Raw genomic sequence first — 17,099 nt, 5'->3', positions numbered from 1 at the left:
TTCTTCTTCTGCAGCACAACCTCAGGAGCTGACAGAATATGCCTATGTAAATGTGCTAACTCGTGGAGATCTCTCATCTCTTCGTTGGATTGTCTCCCCACTTCGACACTTCCACACAACTGATCCCAATGTTTTACTCTGCAAAGTCTATTATGCATCTCTGAACTTCCGGGACATTATGCTGGCCACGGGGAAGCTTTCTCCAGATGCTATCCCTGGTGAGTTAAAGTTACACTAGAAGGATGTGTATTGTTGTTCTAGAATTAATCTCTTGATTGGTAGTTATGCACTGGCTAGACTGTATGCCAGAAAACATGCTTTTGAGAAGGAAGTGCAGTCCTGCTGCAGGGCTGTGCACCAGGAAGTTCCCAAGTTCTACTTCCCAGTTACAGTTCCATTTTTTTTAATATGGCACAATTAACAAACCATGCTGTGAGAAACGTTGCTTGCCACATTGCACAGATACCAAATGTGAGATAAAACACGTTGATAGAAGTTCCAGAGATGGGCATGGTAAATACCAAGGTGAGAATTTTGAAGCTTCCTTTTGCCATGCTGTTGGACATGCTTGAATTTTAGGAAGGAAAAATGCACAATGAAGTAACTGCCTGTTTACAAAATGGAGGTGGTATTATCTTCATAGCGAGTTAAGAATTATTGTAATGTGTATGAAATGGTTTTAAAATACGTATTTAAAAGAGAGGGGATGGAACATGTTAAAATTTAGTGATTTGAGTAAGGCTGGGTTCCCCTTCATGACTGAACCACCTGGCATAATGGAAGTTGCCCCTGTGCATGGCAGAAGGTTGGAAGTAGATGATCTTTAAGGTCTCTTCCAATACAAACCATTCTATGACTGACATAAGTGTCTGCCTAAAACATGAATTATCAAAAATTAATATTTCACAGTATATTTTTGCAGTGATCATCTTTCTAGTTTGTATCATTCATTTCTAGAATGTACCATCCTTTTTCTGAGGGACAGAATTGCCTCTGAAACAAGATGCTTTAATGAAATTTCTCAGATGAAAACTGGAAACTAATGCAATATCATCAAGGATAAGTGCTTCTGATTTAATAAGACCCAGTCCTTTTCCACTGCTCTTGCAGTGAGTCATTAACTATGACAATTAATGAACTGTGTACAGAAGAGACAAATCCCAGAGGTTTAGACTTTCAGGGACTGCTGCTGTAGTAAAGGAATTTTGGAAGAGAATTTTCTTTTTTTGTAAATGGTTGTTTATGTTCTTTCAGGTAACTGGGCTTTGCAGCAGTGCATGCTGGGCATGGAGTTCTCAGGACGGGACGCAGCTGGAAGAAGAGTTATGGGATTGCTGCCAGCAAAGGGGCTGGCCACAGTGGTAGACTGTGAGAAAAGGTTTCTATGGGAGGTGCCTGAAAACTGGTAGGTCAGCTTCTGTTTTCTGGCTAAGATTTGCCTTCCTGCCTGAGGCTGATGGCAGCCCTTATCAAACCTGAGTGCTGCACAATGGCTAGATTCCCCTCTGGCAACTGTTAACAGGGCTGTAGTGTCCCAAGCAACTGTAGGATTTTGGATTAGATTCACTGCACGAGTTCAGCACTAGTTTTTGTGCAGTGGCTTGCACAAGGTTCTCATCTTTTTTTGGGCTCTTAGCTTCATGTGTTTCAGTATACACTGGGATATCAGTGTTGGTTATGTTACTGGTTAGTTACTGAAATATTTTTGCAGAATAATGAAACCTGGCTGTGTTTGGCAGCTGTGGTAGTCTGCTGTATGACTGACACTTTCTCATCTATTTTGTCTGTCTATCTTATCTTACACTTTCTTATCTATCTCAGCAGTGGAACCTTTCTGTTGCAGAAAGGCAAATTTCATCAGGAGAATCTAGTAGTCTTTCCCAAGGCTAAAGATACCTCTTCCACTTTGCTCCTTAGGACTCTAGAAGAAGCAGCTTCAGTGCCTGTGGTTTATGCCACTGCTTATTATGCTTTGGTGGTTCGAGGTGGTATGAAGAAGGGTGAGAGTGTCCTTATTCACTCAGGCTCAGGAGGCGTGGGCCAAGCAGCCATTGCCATTGCCCTGAGCATGGGCTGCCGTGTCTTTACTACTGTAGGTGAGTACTGAGGGCCCAAAGTCATGGGGAAAAAGAGATTATAGCTAACAGAGGAAGCATGCGTGTGTACATGTATATAAGTATCTATACTTATTTAGGTACTTATTCCCCTCCCAATGTGATCTGCTGTAGCTTTGATCTAGTTTCCAGACTGAGAATGGGTTACATAGTAAATACAGCTACTGACGCTGAGCATGAAGATTCCACAGCACACTCAAATTTATCTGTCTCTGTACACTATATAATCAAAAGTCCGGAAGAAGATCATGGCTTCCTCATTTTACATTTAGTAATATGAATCCAATGCCTGTCCATTGAAAGGTTCTAATCTGTTTCTGGTCCTTGCTCTATCTCATAAATGAGCGGTAGCAACCAGACAGTCTTTTTCCTAAGGTCTGACATCTTGAGAGAGTGAAAGCTGGGAGATGGAAAGCTGGGAGATGGCTTCTCAGATTTACAGTCCTTGGGGGAAAAATGTGCAGTGGAAAATGGGCTGTTTAATCATAAAAATGAAATTAGTGACATCTTTCAACCTGTCTTCTACTGCCAGGTTCCACTGAGAAACGTAAATATCTCCAAGCAAGATTCCCACAGCTAGATGCTAATAGCTTTTCCAGCTCCAGAGATACTACCTTTGAACAACATATACTTCGAGTTACCAACGGAAAAGGTGAAGTTGAAAAAATATTTTTCCTTTTTTTGTCAGCTAAGCCACATTATCAGTTGTGCATTCTAAAGACCATATGAGTCACTAGAAGACAGGGTTAGGCTCTCAGCAGAGTTAAGCAGCTGCTTCTCCTTTCATTGCAGGTGTCAACCTCGTGTTAAATTCCTTGGCAGAAGAGAAGCTCCAAGCTAGTTTGCGTTGTCTTGCTCGACATGGGCGCTTCTTGGAAATAGGCAAATTTGATCTATCTAACAACAGTCAGCTTGGTAAGATGGGGCATTGGGAAGCACCTCTCATTGGGTTTTAGCTGCTGCCCAGCACCCCTAGGTGCCCTTTTCTGCAGGACAGCTCTCCAGCCTCCCCAAAATTTATACTTATGTCTGATGTTACTAGGGCTCAGGTGCACAATTGACATTTTTAAATTTTTTTTTCTGATTGCCTGATGTTCCAGTCTATCCAGACCCCTCTGCAAGGCCTCTTGTCCCTCAAGGCAGTCAACAGCATCTGCTAGTTTTGAAGGCACGGGGCAAGATAACCCTGATTTCTCTTGGATGGGAAAAAATTTTTGAATGTTGTAAGGTGATGTGTCAGTGAAAAATTACAGCAGTGTTCTCCTGTTGTAGAATGATTGCATATAGCATTGACAGCCTACTTCCTTATTCTAATTAAATTTCAAAAGATCCCATCATATTGGAAAATCTTGCAATGAGAAAGAGTCTTCTGTGAAAATAGACATGATCTATGTAGGATTCTAGCTCCCCAGTGACTCTAACTCAGCTGTCACTAGACAAAAAAAAATGTTCTTTTTAATATCAGGCTGACCATTATATAGCTTGTCCTCTCAATACACAATTTTTTTGGACTGGCATTTCTGTTTGGAAAATGTAGAATTCCAGCATCTGACTGTTTTACTCCTGTAACCTGCCCAGAAATGTCTCTAAAGCAGAGGGTAGGGTCCATTTTGAAATGTCAGCAGCATCAGGTCATAACCAAGTTGCTTTTTCTAGGAATGTCTCTATTCCTCAAGAACGTGGCATTTCATGGGATCCTACTAGATTCAATATTTGATGAGGGAAACCAAGAGTGGGAAGTAGTATCAGAGCTGTTGAAGAAAGGCATAAGAGATGGTGTAGTAAAGCCCCTGAGGAGTACAGTCTTCAGCAAAGAAGAGGTAGAAGCTGCCTTCAGATTCATGGCACAAGGAAAACATATTGGCAAAGTTATCATCAAGGTAATGCGATAATGATTTTGATTCTCTGATGCCTCTGGCCATCCTCTGGTGACTATTGGATACTTTGATCCATTTTGAGTTGAAGGTCTATGAGTAGGGCAGCACAGGGTCAGTTTTTACTACTGACACTGTCACAATTGTAACTGTCAAGTCTGGCACTGATTCTACAAGGTTCATTCCCATTGACTGGAGGAGCATAACGTGAAAAGATAAGAGATGCATTATGTATCTGATTATCTAATTGTAACTACCTTTTTTTTTTGTGTGTGTGTGTTGTTCTGGTTCTTGGTGGGGTTTTTTTTTTGTGGGGGAAGGTCCAAGAAGAGGAAAAGGAGTATCCTTTAAGAAAGTCTGAACCAGTTAAAATCTCCGCAATCTCTCGAACCTCCTGTCCGTCTACAAAGTCCTACATCATCACAGGGGGCCTTGGAGGATTTGGGCTGGAGTTGGCACAGTGGCTAGTTGAGAGAGGAGCACAGAAAATTATACTGACATCTCGTTCTGGCATACGAACTGGTAAGCAAAAATTGTAAGGGAACAGGGAATATGACTGCCATTCAACAGACCTCAGTTGGTAGTTTCTCTCCATTTTTAAGAGTTCTGTTGGTGACTAATAATGTCTTGATCTCTCTCCTGTTCAAGCTGTTGTCTCCTTTATTGTAAAGGAGGAACAATCTTTTAGCTTGACCTTTTTTTCCAATTACTACTTTCCCCCTTTTATGCTTCCTATTTCTATCAACCCATTTTCTCTCTTATACAGGGTTTTTTCTGTAGCCTTTCTTTTACCTTTATGCCCTCTGCAAAGTCTGGCTACCTCACTGACTTGTCCACTGGCTGTAGCATGTTGGATCACATGCCACAAGGAAGGGCCAAAAAACTCCTTGTTAAAGATACTTTGTTCCTCAAGGTACATGTGTGGATGCTCACTCTTGCTCCTTAGATAGCTTATTTGGAAAGATGGACCTTACTATCTGATAGCATCTATAAACATTTTTACTCAGATTTAAGGCATTAGTTTGATTACAGTGGCAGCATTGAGATTTATCAGTGATAGTCTTCAGTATTTCCTCATACAAATTCACTCATAACTTCTCTCTGTCTCTACAGGCTTCTTCTTTCTTTCAGCAAGTTCACAGTCACACCACTTGTGTGTACAAACACATAGATCAAATACAATTTTTCAAGTTCTGGCTGTGCTACTATAATCTGTTGCTTTGCTCTAATCTAGCCAATTTTCCCAATCTCAGAACCCAAATTTTTGTTAATTTCTCTTCACAGTTGTGTTTTTCTTTCCTTCCTTCCCCCCTGCACCACCCCAGCCCTTAGGTTCTCCCAGTGCTGTTCTCCATGTTATCTATGTAGAATTTCTGAAATTCAAATGATTTCTAGCTGCTGTTCAAATTTTGTCCAATTTTTATCTCGTAGCTGAATCAGGAATTATTTAGCTATTCAGTCCCTATCTAGCCAGAAAAGTATAAAGGAGCAGCTTAACCAAAGCCTTATGTTTGGGATTCTTCATCCAAGGCACTGTCCACCTTTATTTCTTCTAGGCTACCAGGCTAAACGTGTTCAAGAGTGGAAGGCACTGGGAATCAAAGTGCTGGTATCTACCAGTGATATTGGAACACTAGAAGGAACACAGCTATTGATAGAAGAGGCTTTGAAGCTTGGACCAGTTGGAGGCATCTTTAATTTGGCTGTGGTAAGTGACAAAAATGCTCAGGACTTGTAAGAGGCAACATCCATTCATGTGACTTTTTTACTGAAGGCAGTCAGGCTTCATACAATTTTAGTTAAGTTCTCTGTGTTTCAAAGGACACTATGCTTTGGTCTTACCTGGTGACTAAAGGCTTATGGGTCTGTTCCCTTGACCTGAGAAGCAACAGTATTTGGCCAGCAAGTTCAGTTCTGTGATAAGACAAATGTTGTCCTAGCCTCCTGTGGACAAGAAAAATCCCATGTAGAGCTTGCCAGAATTTCTGCAGTGTCAATACTGAAAAAATACTGAAAAAAGCAGACTTGGCAAAAGGCATGTTGTCATATTTTGGGATATTCAGGATATGTCTGTGAAGTTACAAAAATACATTGTGTAGCAATATCCTCTCATATCTCAAGCCATGTGACATATTTAAACAGAGAAACTGGAGACACTGAAACTACACTTTCTTTTTTAATCCCTCTTCCCACCCCCCATAGGTCCTTAGAGATGGCATGATTGAAAATCAGACTCCAGAATTATTCTTGGAGGTCAACAAGCCAAAGTATTCAGGCACCCTTCATTTGGATTGGTAAGTGTCTGTAGAAGGGACAAATAAGAACTGTTTTTAAAGTCAAGGAACTGATCAAACTTTGTTGTTTTAGTCTTGCAGTAGCCTTTGACAATAATACACTTAGCCGGTTTTTCTGATGGGGTTTCTCCTGCTCTGTTTCAAGGGTCACTCGTAAGAAGTGTCCAGACCTGGACTATTTTGTTGTATTCTCCTCTGTAAGCTGTGGAAGAGGAAATGCTGGGCAAAGTAATTATGGCTTTGCCAATTCTACCATGGAGCGTATCTGTGAGCAGCGACATCATGATGGACTCCCAGGTAAGATGACTTTACTCATTGCACAGTATAAACTATCTTGCCAAACATCCAGATGAGGACCAGCTCACCAGAAACCTGTGCACTTATCTGGAGTGATAAAGTATGTTGAAGGCTGTTTTCTGCTCCTAGATGTTACCCTGAGTCATTCATGTGTGAATGAAGATTCACCATTTAACAGTACAAAGGAAATGCAGGCCTTAGCATAGCTCATTATTAAGTCCCTTTTTTATTAACTCACTCCTGTTCCTGCCATGTGCTTTAGTTAGCTGCTCAGTATGTTCTTCTAATTTCTTCTCCAGGCCTGGCAATCCAGTGGGGAGCCATTGGTGATGTGGGTATCTTGATGAAGACAATGGGAAACAAAGACATTGTGGTGGGGGGAACAATTCCCCAACAAATGAGCTCATGCCTGGAGGTGCTCGATGTTTTCCTGAATCAACCTCATCCTGTCATGTCCAGTTTTGTCCTAGCAGAGAAGGTCTCAGTGAAAGCTGAAGGAGGTAGTCAGCGGGATCTTGTAGAAGCTGTTGCTCACATCCTGGGTAAGTGCTGTCACTCAAGCACTACTGGACGGTGCCTACTCTCTCATTACTTTTGGAAAACAGTGGTGCTGCTGTAGGTCCTCTGTTCAGCATCTCTTCCTGATCTCCTGTGGTGTGACAATGTTGCTGTTGTGAGACTGTTTGCTTTTTTTTTCCTCCATCTACACTGCTCCTTCTCTCAAATAAGGACTGTTTCTTTTATGGGGTTTTCTCCATTACTGTGTTTACATAGATATGCATATATACTCCAGAGTCTTGGGTTTTATTTAGAGTGAACTGGTACCTTTCTCCAAATGGAGAATCAACAGGAAAGAGCAAAATTCTGGGACAGCACGTAAGACAGCAAATAAATAACTTTCTGAGTACTGTTCCAGCTTTCAAACATTCACCTTGATATGTCCCCATACCACAAAAAGTAGCTTTTCTCTACTTATTGCTTAACTGGTATTTTATTCACTTACCAGCTCTGTCATCCCATGTGAACATCTAGTAACCATAGCTTAGATATGCATTACACGTGCTATGTCCTTCTGTCTGTCTTGAATCTGCTTTGTTTTACCATTGTGTCTACTATGTCGCACTTCAGTTGTCTCTATTGCAGACAGAACTGTCTAGTGATCCTTTGTTTTCTACCAAAAAAGGTACTGATAAATGAAAGATAGTCTCCTGAGTGTTACTTAAGGAGTTGTGTGTAACTCACTGACAGCAAATCTGATCTCTCAGGGCAGACGCGGCTTTTAGAAGCAATAGGAAAGGGTCTGGGAAACCACACCAGCCTATAGGGTTAGTTTGGAAGAAGTATGAAAGCAACAAAGGGAGGAGCTAGAAATGAAGTCTAATAGTGAAAGGGTGGCAACATGGGGCTGCACAAGGTGGAGGAAGGGACAAAGAGCTGAAGATGCAGGTGTTATTATGAGAGGCCTTCTAGGGGTAAGGAAAGGGTGAGAGATTGAACAGTGTGAAAATTGAAGGGGAAAAGGGATATGAAGCCTAAACGTATCACCTCCTCCTCCAGTGTTGTAGACATCAAGTGTTGCAGTCAACCATCACTGACACTGATAACTTTAATCTTGTTGTAGCTGAGGATTATTTGCATTAGGTCTAGGACTGCAGTTTCAGTTATGGCCTCCAGTGTGTGGAATCTGTCGAGCTGACTGACTGTTCTGTATTTGGTCTAGAGCTGATGTGAGAATATTCACAGCTATTTCATTGGGACTGATGTATCCCGTCATAACTCTGTGCACATTTAATATATACTCTAAATACTAGAACCCATATGACAAGATGGGGGTTGTAGAAGAGGTGGTTTATGAAAGTATTAGATGATCCTGAAAGGTAAATTTATTGAGATTTTAGGAGATAGAAGAAAGTGGAGAAGGCTGCTAGAGAGGCCTAGAGCTGAAAAGAAATTGGCCTTTTGCTAGTGTGCTTGTTTGTTCTCAGGGGTCCGTGATGTGAGTAGTCTGAATGCTGAGAGTTCCTTGGCTGACTTGGGCTTGGATTCCTTGATGGGTGTGGAGGTGCGCCAGACACTGGAGAGAGACTATGACATCGTTATGACCATGAGAGAAATTCGACTCCTTACAATCAACAAACTGCGTGAACTTTCTTCCAAGTCCAAGACAGCAGAGGGTAAAGTGTCTGGATTAGGGTTGCTACCAGTCACCTGAGTCCAAATAATTAAGCTTCCAATCCGTTGCTTTCATCTCATCTCATAAACTTCTATCAGATCATAAGGTTATAATTGAATAATAGCTTTTAAGTGTCAGACATGTCACAGAAGTGTCTTGACCACTAGGACAGGCCCATCATTTCTGGGGGCAGGGTGTACAAGCAAGGCAAGTGTGCAAACTGCTTTCTTGCTTGGCTAGTAGCTGCATGCATGAGTACTCTTATGTAGCTGTGTGTGGCATGCAATTTGAGACCTCTTACTTGTCTGGGAAATAAAAAATGTAATGTCATGCTCACAGGAAGCTAAAAGCATATGCAGTTGCTGCAGAGCAACTCACAGTAGGAAGATTCCTGCTTCTATGACCTGATGATGTAGTGAGGCAACAGGCTAATCTAGGGCAGCCCTAGCCCTGAAGTTGTCCTTTAGGAGTATGGCTACGTGACCAAGGCTGACCCTGAAGCTAATTTGGTTTGTCTGGTGTGCTTTCCTTCAAAGAGCTGAAGTCATCCCCACTGATGAAGACAGGCCCAGGCGAACCTCCAAAACTAGATTTGAACAACTTACTGGTGAACCCAGAAGGGCCAACAATCACTCGTCTCAATGATGTTCAGAGCATGGAGCGCCCTCTTTTCCTTGTTCACCCCATTGAAGGATCCATTGCAGTTTTCCACACTCTGGCCTCCAGACTTCACATGCCCTGCTATGGGCTCCAGTGCACAAAAGGTATCTCAGTTCTTCAGCATCTTGAATTTGCAAACATAACATTCTGAACTGTAGTTGCTTTTAGAGAGGGCTTTGTTTCTAGACTATTAAACTTGGAGGAAGAAGTATCAGGCCTATTAGTCTGCAGAGGGTCATGTCAAACATCCCTGGTGTCAAGAGGAATAATAGATGAAATTGAAGAGTTTATGTATACAAAAGTCAAAGCCAAAGCATCCTGTTCAACCTGTCCTTGGAAAGGAGCAATATTACTATTACTTGTCCTAAATGCAAGTTGTTAACAATAATTTAGGAATTTACCTGCAAAGTAACCTGGATGTTTCCAGCAGGATTGTTTCTGAGTGCATGAAAACATAATTTGTCTCTGCCAGTGTCTTTTCACGAGTCGTTCTAACTCATTTCCATGTTCTAGCCGCTCCTTTGGACAGCATCCAGAGCCTGGCAGCCTATTACATTGAATGCATGAAGCAGATACAGCCTGAAGGACCTTACCGCATTGCTGGATACTCTTTTGGTGCCTGTGTAGCCTTTGAAATGTGTTCCCAGCTGCAAGCACAACAAAATGCTTCCCATGCACTCAACAGCTTATTCCTTTTTGATGGGTCTCATTCCTTTGTGGCAGCATATACCCAGGTAAGGGGTACAAAGAGAATCTTCTTTCTGGGGACCATCCTCTCTCATCAGGGCTCATTTTTCTCAAAGCTTACTATTCTAGATATGAGCAATCTGAAAAGCTGACAGACTTTTATTCACAAAGATTTTAGAAGACAGCTGTAGACAGTGGATGCTTAGAGATGGCTGAAGGGTAGAAGCACATAAGAGGTGGTCTTCATTAAATGGAAAGAGTTCAGGCTCAAATGTTGCTCTTGCTGTGATAAATCATAATATTAGTATGTCTTCTGGAAGATCCTGGTGTCTGCAAGTCAAAATTCTCTTGTAGTGGTGCGAGGAAACCTTAAGGGTTTCCTTTAATTTTCATTGTACTTTAGAGAATACTAGCCTCTTGGCAATTGCCACCTGTGGATTTGCTTTCTAAACTGTCTTGAAGGGATTTCCCCCCTTCCTTTTTTCCCCAGTTCACACCTTTGGTTCTATAATTGTTTTTATCTGGCTTTTAATATCACGCACATCCCTCTTACGTTCACATTGTATTCTCTCTTCCAGAGCTACAGAGCCAAACTGACCCAAGGAAATGAGGCTGCACTGGAGACTGAAGCATTGTGTGCCTTTGTTCAGCAATTTACAGGCTCTGAATACAATAAGGTACTGTTTCTTATCTTCAAGATCCGTATGTCTTGATACTGCACAAGAGGGTGTATGTTTTTTTGTTTAATGGAGATGGATTCTCAGCTGTTGAGACTAATGTGAAAAAATCATGTTAATATTTCCAGCTGCTGGAGGTTCTTCTGCCCCTGAAAAATCTGGAGGCTCGTGTGAATGCTGCTGTAGACCTAATAACTGAGATTCATACAAACATCAATCGTGAAGCACTCAGCTTTGCTGCTACTTCATTTTACCATAAGCTGAAGGCTGCTGACAAGTATATACCAGACTCCAAGTATCATGGGAACGTGACACTGATGCGGGCAAAGTCTCACAATGAATACGAGGAAGGTCTGGGTAGAGACTACAAACTCTCAGAGGTCAGTCGCAGGCCCACTGATGACTGTTGAATTTCTTCTGATATTTGGGGAAGCCAAAGGAAAGCATGGGAAATCATCCTTACTGAGAAAAAAGGGACAAAACCAACCTTAAAGAAATTATTGTTCTGCAGCTCCTGTGCTCTAACAAGAATTAGAAGTCCCCAAAAGCAAATGAGTTTATTGGTTTCCGGCATTTTCAGTGGGTAGTGAGGGCCAGAAAGTCTTGCCTGTATATAGGATATGTCTTCTATAGCTGATCCTTGCAGCTCTCTAGAATGACTTTGCATAATAATGATGTTAAAAGAGAGCAGTCTCTTGTCACTGTAGACCCTGAAGCTAGTTCACGGAATAAGGGCAGCCTTCTGAAGAGCAAGTGTCAGTCTTCTGACAATAAAGGCAGCTTTTTCTCAGTTACCTTTTTTTCACTTAGAAGCTAGTAGTTAGAATGGGTTTCCTGTAGGCTAAAAAAAGTTGGGGTTTGGCCCATAGTCCAGATAAGGTCACTGTTCTTTAGCCCCTGCTCACATACAAGGCTTTGAGTTGGTGCAAATACCAGGGAAAAGGAACTGATTGTCAGAATTCCCTTCCTGCTTCTGGCATCTCCTATCCTTTCAGATGTCTAACTTAGTCATAATTGATTCCAGGGTAACTTATATGTTATTAAAGTTACATAATGACCTTAAAGGAAGATTTCTGGTGGTGGGAGAAAGATGGTGAGGAGCGGGGGGGTTGTTTATTTGGTTTACTTAAGGGCTTGGAAGTAGCTACTTTATCATTCATTCTTTGATATTGTAGGTAAATTATTCTTTTGGTACTAGGTTGGTTAACTTCCTGCCCAGTTTATGTTTGAGTGGATCACCTTTGTGCTTCAAAACACTGGTTCCAAACAGTGCACCACAGCTGATCTGTGAAAATGTGTCAGAATAAAACTGGTGCCATTTTTAACTGAGTTCGATAGAGACAGTGGTCTAAATGATGAGTAACTTAGAAGACTAACAAACCCAAAGTGGCTAGGTGACCATCTGGTTGTAAATTGTGAATGAAAAGTTTTTCTTTTTCATACTTACTCAGGTATGCGATGGGAAGGTATCTGTCCACGTTATTGAAGGAGATCACCGCACCTTGCTGGAGGGAGATGGTGTTGAATCAATTATTGGCATCATCCACAGCTCGCTGGCAGAGCCACGTGTCAGTGTCAGAGAGGGTTAACTTCTACTTCCTCACTGTCAATAGCGAAGAAAATGCCAACAACATTCCTAGTTATGACAGGCCCCAAGGAACTCTTCCTGTTCAACATCTCATCTGCTCTGCTGCCAGAATTGGGAAGTCCAGCTAGACTCAACTGGTCTTTTTCTGTCTCTTTCTTGCTTATCTTTTCCTTTTCCTACATTTATGGGTTCTATCTCCTTCCTTTCCTATGGCTGTTTTTCCCCCTAGTCTCCCTGTCAAAGTTAACAGTAGTGCTGTGACTCTGTCACTGTGCACTGCAGTGAGGGTTCCCCACAGATGGTTGCTTCCTACACCCTTGGCAGTATAAAAAAAACAAATTTAGGAGTAGATTTCTTGTGCTTTATATTGTTTTTGTCTTAACAGTATTCCAAAGGGTATGTGATAGCACTTGTTGACCAAGCCTAGTGAACAGGGAGAGGAGAGGAGCTGCAGCTGATTTTGGAGATACTTTTTATCTGTGAAGAATCTGTCTGCAGTTTAGGTCAGAAAGAATTCCATTGAGGGTTTTGTAACTATATTTTTTAATTTGCTATATTCTAAGTATTTATTGTGTCAAACCAGAGACTTCTTACTTGGTTTTAATTTATCGTGGGTTATAGGAGCAAAGAAACATCCCTTTTTGGAGGGGAAGGTTTATTCTACAAGGGAAAGTTGCCCATCTTTTGAAATAATCTGATTTCTTGTTGGTTTCGTTGGGTTTTTTTTTCTTTCTCCCACTGCCCTGCCCTTTTCAGAAAGGAATAGGTACAAGGAAGGATTCTTGCCATCATGTACTCTTCAGGAGAGAGAGGGGCCTGGGGGATAGGGTGGATGGTTTGACAGATGCCACTGTATTGAACAGCCATAACTTGGGCATGATAAAAACAGGCAAAGCTGTCCCTAGGCAGGTACTTTGTTTATATTTGTGCAAGGTTCTGTGGCCTGCTCTATCAGAACCTTAGTCAAGCATTAAGATTATTGCTTTACCTTATTCCCTCTCACCTCCAGTCTTGCCACCCAATGAAAAATTTGGAATGGGGAGGGCAGGGAATGGAATTCCTTAACAATAACTGAACAAATCCTCCCACCCCTGCTCTCCCAGAATCAAAGCTCAGGCAAACATACAAGTATCTACCCAAAGCCCGTCTATATTTTATTTAGCACAGGGCTTGCTTAAGCCTTGTATTCATTTTCCTTTCAGTAATGAGACTGGAAATCCCACATAAGTTAGCTAAGTAATCAGTTTGATAGTCTGATTTTAAAATACAGTAGTACCTTTTTAAAGGAAATTTGCATAAAATTGAATTGAAAATTTTCTTGCCTTTGCTATGCTGGATCTGTCCTTTCCGAAATCAGTAAATCCTTGTTACACTTATGATACAGAGGAGACCTGGGTAGCAACAAAGCACCAGCTAGGAGGAGCTCTTGTGCTTCTCCAAACTGCTGTAAAACCCCTCTTCTCTCCATTCCCCAGTGAAGTATTCTGGTGGTACAGGAGCATTCCAGTGACAGGAACAGATGGCTCTTCACTGCAGGTTCTGACCTAGTGTCTTTTGCTTATACCACCCTCTGTTGATAGTGGCTGGGTTAACTGATTTTAGTTTTATAAAGTATTTCTTTTGTGAAATTGAAATAAAACAACATAATGTCAGCTTAAACCATTTTGAAATGTCTTGGTTTTTTTTTCTTTTTTTTTCTTTTAATTAATACTTTTTGGTCTGAAGAGTGTCTTTTTGGCTTTTTTAGTATTAAACAGAATTCATCACTGGTTGGGTTTTGAATTATTTTCTACTATCATTTCTTAATCTCATGTTTCATCTGGAGTCTCTCATTCTTGGTATAAAGCAAAAAAAAACTGCTGCTAACATATCTGATTTGTAGTCTATAGAAATAATAATAATAGTAATAATAATGAAAATAATAACAGTGAAGGCTTAGTATTCTGAAACATGGCTTCTTGTTGCCATGATTTTGGTACCTTAGACACAACCAATTTACAGCCATAATATTGAAGTGGGAACTTTCAGATGGGCTTTTATTTGCAGTATTGGGCAGGGCATTAATGCTTCTGCCTCAGTTTCCCCATCTGTAAAATGGGACAATAGTGTCTGCCTCAGGGCCCCTCTGAGGTTTAGACAGGCAATGGGTATAAATGCTCTGAAGTTTTAGGTATGATGTCTAAGTGTTAGACAGTAACAGAAGGAGGAAAGTGTGTGCTGTGTGAGGGATACTGCACACTGAAACTGGAGTGGCTGTGTAGGCTGTGTGCATACACCATGGGACTTCATGACATCTACTGCACACTGTCCCTGCACCTACTGGCATTGGGTACTACATAAAACAAAACAAATGGGGACTAGTTGGTTTGGTTTAACTACTGGCAATTGTAATGAGCCTGAAAAAAAGGGGAAAGAATCCTACTTGTGTTGGTTATATTTAAAACTGGAAGGAATAAGAAAGGATTAAATGTAAAGAAACAGGTACAATAGTGCTGTGCTAATGTGTGTAACAGCTGAATGGACTGTGTGGAAGGAGCAAGGACTAATGCTGTCCCATCTGTTGAAGCAGGAGTTTGATGAGCTCCCTGTATAAACAAATCTGTATGGTTTCATCTAAGCAGAGCTTGAAAATACTGTTTTAGTCATAGAAGTTGCTGAAGAATAACTTACAGCTCATATACTGTTAATATTCTTGTGGTTTTTATTTGAAAAGCAGAAGGTTGTTATGTTTAGGGCTTTTTCCCCCATAATTACCTGATTATGAGCTGCTGCCATGTAACCCATTATTATAACTGGCTGCTGAACACAGTGTGCCAAAAATAAAAACCTTATTAGTGCTGGTATTGCTTGTTTCTCAGTAGCCCATCAGATTAGACGTGTAGAATAATATCAGAAGGTAAAATCCAATATTGCAGTTGCTTGTTTTGAGAAGACAAGGACAGAAGTGAAGTCCCTCATACCTGCCCTTTTCTGTGAAACTGAAGTGGGGATTCTTGTCAGCTGATGCATTCCATCCTTTTCAGATAGCTTCTCACAGGCTAAAACCATGCTGATCTCAATCTCAAGACTGAAGAGCAGTTCTCTGACCGGGGAGCTGTTTAGGGTCACAAATGCATATTGCCATTTTGAAATGATGGACCATGTACCTTAAATCTGCAATAGAAAGAGTTCAAGAATGTATGGCACACAGCATATGTTGTCACCAGTATTAAAGCTATTATTTTCCTTTTCTAGTCTACCACCTTAGAAGGCAAAGAAATACACGTCTCTTGCTGAAGATAGCAGTAACAATAATGCAAGAAGGGCCACAGTTTAATAGAACAGGTTACATAAAATAGCACTACCAGAAAGTGAAATTCTCTCGTTCTAACATGGAGGTCAAGTAAAACCCACAAGATTTAAGATAGAATAGGAAGCAGGCATTTGTTTCTTTTGCACTTAAGTTACCAGACATCATGCCTGCAAATTGGGGTCAAAAGAAAGAAAAAAAATACCCCTGGAGCAGTTTCATCAGAGGAAAGGGGAGTGCTGATAGCGGGAGGCAGAGGCTGTCTATTTAAAATAGCAACCTCATTCTTTAGGCTACAGAGAGGTAATGAAAGATGGTAAAAGTTATTTAGAAGCTTGAAACATTTATTGCAGCAAGTTCATCACAGCCATAAGTGCTGGAAAGCTGGAGCAGGGTGGAAATACAGGCTTTGACAATGACCTTGTAATGTGAAGGCTCGTCAATGGATAGACTATCAAGCTTACTGAGCAATGGGAGTTTACATGTAACTCTGCTTAGGCTACGGTGCTTTGTTATATGATTTTGTTGGAGTTTTTCTCTTCTGAAGAAAAGAAGTCCTGTAATCAAGTTACATTGCTGTTTTGTCTGGAGTAGAGAGAGCATTTTTTATATGCTGGAAGGTATTGGCTGAGAAAAGCAGAACTCCTCCACTGTACTCAGCCTGGTGATGATCAGTAGCTTTATAAAATTATGCAAAATGAACGACATTGTCATGGATGCTGTTACATTTCATTCAGTCATGTGGACCACTTTTCCCTCTGTCCCGACCATCCGACACCAAGGACAGGACAAGCCTCTTACTTTGTCGAGCTCTAGCAATGCTCAGTCATGGCGCTTCCCGTCGGCACCGGCTGCGGCGGAGGCCCAAGTGCTCAAAGACGCCTGGCCTAGGCTCGGGGACAAAGGACGGGAGTTGCTGCCGCCCGGGCCGCGCTGCGTGAGGCGCGCACCGGCCGAGCGCCGGGCCCCCCTGCGCCGCCGCGGCGCCTGAGGAGAGACCGCCCACGCACGGCGCCCCTCGGCGCCTCTCTGCGGCTCTGCAGCCGCTCCTCAGCCGCCCCTCGGCGCCTCTCTGCGGCTCTGCAGCCGCTCCTCAGCCGCCCCTCGGCGCCTCTCTGCGGCCCCGCAGCCGCTCCTCAGCCGCTCCTCTGCGGCCCCTCAGCCGCCCCTCAGCGCCTCTCTGCGGCCTCTCTGCGGCCCCTCAGCTGCCCCTCAGCGCCTCTGCGGCTCTGCAGCCGCTCCTCTGCGGCCCCTCAGCCGTCCCTCAGCGCCTCTCTACGGCCCCTCGGCGCCTCTCTGCGGCCCCTCAGCTGCCCCTCAGCGCCTCTGCGGCTCTGCAGCCGCTCCTCAGCCGCCCCTCTGCGGCTCCTCAGCGCCTCTGCGGCTCCTCAGCCCCCCTTCAGCCGCTCCTCAGCGGCCCTCAGCCGCTCCGGGCAGCGCGGGGCT

General features: G+C 42.5%; 1 protein-coding gene and 1 long non-coding RNA gene across 2 annotated transcripts in view; one reads left to right on the top strand and one right to left on the bottom strand.

Moving 5' to 3' along the window:
* The window catches only part of FASN (fatty acid synthase), a 41,458-nt gene extending 27,432 nt beyond the window's left edge, over positions 1 to 14,026 (top strand). Inside the window, exons 27-43 of the mRNA XM_038157060.1 lie at positions 15 to 218; positions 1,255 to 1,405; positions 1,918 to 2,096; positions 2,647 to 2,766; positions 2,907 to 3,029; positions 3,771 to 3,994; positions 4,309 to 4,510; positions 5,545 to 5,696; positions 6,191 to 6,282; positions 6,428 to 6,579; positions 6,879 to 7,121; positions 8,565 to 8,753; positions 9,289 to 9,516; positions 9,926 to 10,146; positions 10,678 to 10,776; positions 10,905 to 11,156; positions 12,228 to 14,026. Of these exons, the coding sequence (XP_038012988.1) occupies positions 15 to 218; positions 1,255 to 1,405; positions 1,918 to 2,096; positions 2,647 to 2,766; positions 2,907 to 3,029; positions 3,771 to 3,994; positions 4,309 to 4,510; positions 5,545 to 5,696; positions 6,191 to 6,282; positions 6,428 to 6,579; positions 6,879 to 7,121; positions 8,565 to 8,753; positions 9,289 to 9,516; positions 9,926 to 10,146; positions 10,678 to 10,776; positions 10,905 to 11,156; positions 12,228 to 12,365 (2,969 nt within the window). The 3' untranslated portion in view covers positions 12,366 to 14,026. The remainder of the gene's footprint in view (positions 1 to 14; positions 219 to 1,254; positions 1,406 to 1,917; positions 2,097 to 2,646; positions 2,767 to 2,906; positions 3,030 to 3,770; positions 3,995 to 4,308; positions 4,511 to 5,544; positions 5,697 to 6,190; positions 6,283 to 6,427; positions 6,580 to 6,878; positions 7,122 to 8,564; positions 8,754 to 9,288; positions 9,517 to 9,925; positions 10,147 to 10,677; positions 10,777 to 10,904; positions 11,157 to 12,227) is intronic.
* On the bottom strand, positions 12,868 to 16,802 carry LOC119709374. Its single transcript, XR_005259342.1, has 2 exons — positions 16,455 to 16,802; positions 12,868 to 15,517 (listed from the first exon to the last, which is right to left on the bottom strand). It is a non-coding gene; the product is annotated as an uncharacterized LOC119709374 (long non-coding RNA).
* Positions 16,803 to 17,099: the final 297 nt, after the last annotated feature.

This window comes from Motacilla alba, chromosome 18 (assembly GCF_015832195.1).
Source record: "Motacilla alba alba isolate MOTALB_02 chromosome 18, Motacilla_alba_V1.0_pri, whole genome shotgun sequence".
Lineage (NCBI taxonomy): Eukaryota > Metazoa > Chordata > Aves > Passeriformes > Motacillidae > Motacilla > Motacilla alba.
This window is presented reverse-complemented; position numbering and strand designations above follow the sequence as displayed.